Below are 5,765 nucleotides of genomic sequence, written 5' to 3' on the forward strand. Positions count from 1 at the left end.
TTTTATGTGTGTGGTGAAACTCTGTTCTCCAGCAAACAATTTTTTTTGTGGCTTCCCTGTGCAAAACAGAGCATTGTTCTCTGTTCTATGATTTTGTTTTTGGAATTTTAGCAGAACAATTTCCAACAATGGTATCAGAGCTTGTCCAGGCTCTTTGAAAGGCATCAAAGAAGCTGAAGGAAAGGATTTCTTGCTACAGCAACTTCTCCAGCAGTGTGAAGACTCACTCAAGAAAGGATCCAGGTATTTCTCAAAGATTTTTTTTGTGTTGTTGCTGAAGAAACAGTGAGTTATTTTAAATACACAGTCAGGTATTTGAAGCATAGTTTAGAGTGCAAGAATGGCCAGCACCAGCACCAGCACCAGCACCAGCACTAGCATGGGTATTTTTAATACTCAGCTCCCACAGTTTAATGGAAAAAACTATGACTATTGGGCAATAACCATGAGAGCCCTGTTTGCCTCACAAGACTTATGGGAAATAGTTGAAGATGGTTTTAAAGAACCAACAGATGAAAATGAGTTTAATAATCTAACTCAGGCAGAGAAAGATCTGTTGAAGAGCTACAAGAAGAAGGATTCAAAAGCCCTCGTATTTTTATATCAAGCAGTGCATGAGAGTGTGTTTCCAAGGATAGCAGCAGCCAAGACATCCAAAGAAGCATGGAAAACTCTCAAGACAGCCTATCAAGGCATGGAGAAAGTGAAGATAGCAAAACTACAGTTGCTGAGGAGAGATTTTGAGAATCTGTGCATGAAGGAGTCAGACAATATTGACTCATTCTTCACACATGTGATTGGTCTAGTCACACAGATAAGGTCTCGTGGAGAAACTATTGAAGAAAGGAGGATTGTGGAGAAACTATTGAGGAGCCTACCCTCAAAGTTCCATGTGATTTTCACCACCATAGAAGAGACAAAGGATCTCTCAAACTTTTCAGTAGATGAACTTCATGCATTTCACTGATAACACATGAGCAGAGGTTGAGTAGAAATGAAAACTCATCTCTAGAGCAAGCCTTTAAGACCCAGATGTCCTTTGGAAGAGGAAGAGGTCAAGGCAAAGGAAGCAAGAGAGGAAGAGGCAGAAACCAAAACAGAGGTGGAAGGAACAGTCCAGCAAATGCTCAAGGAAGAGGCAGCGATCCAAATCAAAACCAAGGCCAAGGCAGCAACCAAAAAAGTGGACAACATCATGCTCAAGGACAAAGATATGAAAAAACCAATGTCCAATGTTATTATTGTAAAAAATATGGGCATTATGCCAATGAATGTAGGAAGAAGCAGCATGATATGAATAATAGATCTAGTGCAAATATCACTAGAGAAAATATCAGCCAAGATAATGTGCTATTAGCCTGTAACATGGCTGAAACAAACAGTGAAGACATATGGTTTCTAGACTCCAGTTGCAGCAACCATATGACAGGAAACATAGCTTTGTTTTATGCTTTAGATCAAAATGTGAAGTCACAAGTCACACTTGGGACTGATAGCAAAATTTCTGTTATGGGTAAAGGAGAAGTTAAAATATTCACAAAGCAAGGTGAAAAGAAAACCATAGCAGATGTCTATTATGTTCCTGGAATGAAGTGTAACCTCTTGAGTATTGGATAGCTTGTTCAAAAGGGTTACAATGTTTTCTTTGAGAATGATGTATGCACCATCATGGATAGAGCACCCAGCAAAAGATGCATTGCTGAAGTGAAGATGACGAGGAACAGGATGTTCCCTCTCAGAATAAGGGCAGATTTGAAACATAAATAAATTGCAGCAATGACCCAAGAGGCTTTCCAAAGCGTACCAAAAGATGAAAATTGGTTGTGGCACTTGAGATTTGGACATCTCAACTTTGGAGGTCTTAACTTGTTGAGCAAAAAAGGAATGGTAATAGGATTACCAATGATAGAGAAACCGGACAGCCTTTGTGAAGGTTGTATCTTGGGGAAACAACACAGAGAAAGTTTTCCATCAGGGAAAAGCATAAGGGCAAATGCACTCTTAGAGATTGTCCACTCAGACTTATGTGGACCGATGCAAACTCCATCACTAGCAAGCAGCCAATATTTTCTAACATTCATTGATGATTTTACTAGAAAAACTTGGGTTTATTTCCTAAAGAACAAAAGTGAAGTGTTTGAAAAATTTCGAAATTTCAAAGCATTTGTAGAAAACCAAAGCAGGCTGCATATCAAATTTTTGAGAACTGACAGACGAGGTGAGTATATCTCCAAGGAATTCCTATGGTTTTGTAGAGAAAATGGAATACATAAGCAGTTTACCACAAGATACACTCCGCAGCAAAATGGAGTTGCCGAAAGGAAGAATAGGACCATCATGGATATGGCGAGGAGCATGCTAAAGGCAAAGCATTTGCCAAATGATTATTGGGCTGAAGCTGTACACTGTGCAGTATATATTTTGAATAGATGCCCAACAAAAGCAGTGATGAACAAAGTGCCGGAAGAAGCATGGAGTGGGAGAAAGCAAGTAGTCACCCACATGAAAGTTTTTGGATGTGTGGCTTATACACACATTCCAGATCAGCTAAGGAGGAAGTTGGACAGCAAAGGGGAGAAATGTATCTTCATTGGATACAGTGAGGAATCCAAAGCTTACAGGTTGTATATCCCATCTACCAAGAAGTTTTTTGTGAGCAGAGATGTTCAATTCATTGAGGAGGAAGCTTGGGATGGAAGAATAGAGAAAACAGTGAATGTTAAAAATTGTTTGTCTCATGATGAAGATGATGAGGAGATGGCTGAAATACATCCCCAAACAGTAGCGCCAACGTAAGGGCAGCAAGAGACACCCTTGAGGAGAAGTGAGAGTGCTTCTCCAAGCACACCACAAGAAGGAAATTCAAGTGCATCCTCAAGCACTTGCACACCAAATGAAAGAGGTAAGAAATTTAGAAATTTAAGTGACATTTATGATGAAGGAATGAATTCTTTATTTTCTTTGTATTTTCATTTTGATGACCCTATTCATTTCGAAGATTCAATTAAAGGTAAGAAATGGATAGAAGCTATGGATGAGGAGATGAATTCCATAGAAAGAAACAAGACATGGGATTTGGTTGAGCTACCAAAAGGTAAAGAAGTCATTGGATTTAAATGGGTCTATAAGACCAAGAGTAATGTTGAAGGCAAGATAGAAAGGCACAAGGCAAGACTTGTTGTCAAGGGATACAAGCAGCAGTATGGGAAAGATTATGAGGAGACATTCGCACCGGTTGTTAGAATGGAAACTATAAGAGCAGTGTTGTCCATAGCAGCACAAAACGAGTGGAAAATTTACCAAATGGACGTGAAGTCGGCATTCCTAAATGGAGTGTTAAAGGAAGAGGTTTACATTGAACAACCTCCAGGCTATGAGAAGAAAGGCCAAGAGCACAAAGTGTGCAGATTGAAGAAAGATCTTTATGGGCTGAAGCACGCGCCAAGAGCGTGGTACAGTAGGATAGATTCCTATCTACTGGAAAATGAATTTGCAAAGTGTGAGGGAGAACCCACTGTCTACATCAAAGAAAAGGATGGTAAAATTTTAATTGTAGTGTTGTATGTTGATGATGTGATTTTTACAGGTAATGATGACTACCTCATTGAAAATTTTAAAACAATCATGAAAGAAGAATTTGAGATGACTGACATGGGTTTGTTGAGATACTTCTTAGGAATAGAAGTAGATCAAAATGAAAATGGAATTTTTATTTCGTAGGAAAAATATGTAAATGAAGTGTTGGGCAGATTTAACATGCAGGACAGCAAGGCAGCAATCACTCCCATAGTAATGGGATTAAAACTCAGCAAAGAGGACAGCAGCAAGGATTTTGATCCTAGTGTGTACAAGAGCATAGTTGGCAGCCTTATGTATTTAACTGCAACTAGGCCGGACATAATGTTTGCTGTTAGCTTAATTTCCAGATTCATGGAGAGGCCAAAAGAAGCACATTGGCAGGCAGCAAAAAGAATTCTGAGGTATGTCAAAGGTACAAAAGGATTTGGCATCTTATATACCTTTTCAGAAAGTTCAGATTTAGCTGGCTACACCAATAGTGATTGGGCTGGAAGTCTAAATGATCGGAAAATCACATCCGGTTATCTCTTTCACATGGGTTCAGGAGCAATTTCATGGGCTTCTAAGAAACAACCCATTGTGGCATTGTCTATAGAAAAGGCAGAATACGTGCAGCTACAGCAGCAGTGTGTCAAGCGGTCTGGATGAGAAGGATGCTAAGGAGCCTATGCCAAGAGCAAGCAAAAGCAACGGTTATTTTTTGTGACAATAGCTTAGCTATTGCGTTGTCCAAGAATTCTGTGTTTCACAAGCGAACGAAACACATTGATACAAGGTTTCACTACATCAGAGAATTGGTGAACAATGGAGAAACCGTTTTACAGCATTGCAGGACTCAGGAATAGGTTGCAGACATTCTGACCAAGCCATTGGACCAGAAAAATTTTGAGTTTTTAAGGAAACGTCTGGGTATGACTGAAAACCCAGTAGTTGAAATTAAAGGGGAGTGTTGAAATATAATTTCAACTACAGCAAAGTTAAACAGCAACAGCAAACTGTTTTTGTTTACCTTTGTGATGCGATGAGATCGCAGATCGCAAATCGCATGCATGCTTGGAGCCTCCGTCTGTTCACTTGATTTCTCCGATTGCGATGGTGCGATGCGATCCGATCGCATATCGCAGATTGCACCCAAATGTTAATGCTTCATTTTTCTCTTCCGCCGAATGCGATTTCGCGATGCGATCAAATCGCAAATCGCATATTTCAATGGTTGAAGTACAGACCTGCAAAATGAATTTGACGTGAAGTAAAAGTTCCATTTACCGCCAGTTTTGTCAGTAAAACAGTAAATGTCAATAAAACAGTAAATGTAATTTACTGTGGGTTGGTAAGTTTTGGTAAGGATTTTAATTTTATAGTTTTTTATTTTCACGGGAGTTTTGTCTTAGGGCATAAGTAAAACAATATGTAATTTTTATGTTGTTCTGTGTATGTAATGGAAGCAATGAAATGCACAGCAGTGCGATGAAAAAAAGAACGCAGCAGCGTAAATAAAAACTTTACACACCATTGAATCTTTGAGAGACAGAGTTTTATTTTGTTTTTACACAGCAGTGAATGTAATTTTCTGTAGTTGAAGTCTGTTTTTACAGCAGTGAATGTAAAAGAGATTTTTACACACAGCAGTGTAAAATCTCAGGAGGAGACGGAGTATTTTTTTTGTTGTGTAATCCCTCAAGAAGAGGAAGAATATATTTTTGTATCAGCAGTTTTATTAATGAATAGAAATCTTTTATGTGTGTGGTGAAACTCTGTTCTCCAGCAAACAATTTTTTTGTGGCTTCCCTGTGCAAAACAGAGCATTGTTCTTTGTTCTGTGATTTTGTTTTTGGAATTTTAGCAGAAAAATTTCCAACACTGGGAAAACAACAACAATGTATAGATGCCGCCTTCCTGATTGCTTGGAGGTTGCCATTAAGAGATTCAAAGAAGATACGAGCATGGAGTCATTGCACGGTAATCTAATCGCTGAATTGCGGGAATTGGGCATGACACAACATCGAAATCTAGTTGGAGTGTTGGGTTATTGCAAGAAGCCCGGAATGGTTTCACTGGTTATGGAGATGATGCCGAATGGAAACTTGGCGAGGCAAATACAAGAGAAAATTCTGGATTGGGAATCTGTGGTGAGTATTGGAGTGGGAGTGGTGAATGGAGCTTTATCTTTAGTGAAGAGGATTTAG

At 39.1% G+C, this 5,765-nt stretch overlaps 1 protein-coding gene across 1 annotated transcript; it reads left to right on the plus strand.

Annotated features, from left to right (window-relative positions):
- Positions 1–5,456: 5,456 nt before the first annotated feature.
- LOC149227289 (receptor like protein kinase S.3-like) lies at positions 5,457–5,765 on the plus strand. The gene has a single exon (XM_089380453.1). It carries the CDS (start codon positions 5,457–5,459, stop codon positions 5,763–5,765), a length of 309 nt encoding a protein of 102 aa, XP_089236579.1.

This window comes from Pinus tabuliformis, chromosome J, assembly GCF_031772625.1.
Source record: "Pinus tabuliformis cultivar Carrire ecotype Pingquan chromosome J, CPIR1, whole genome shotgun sequence".
NCBI lineage: Eukaryota > Viridiplantae > Streptophyta > Pinopsida > Pinales > Pinaceae > Pinus > Pinus tabuliformis.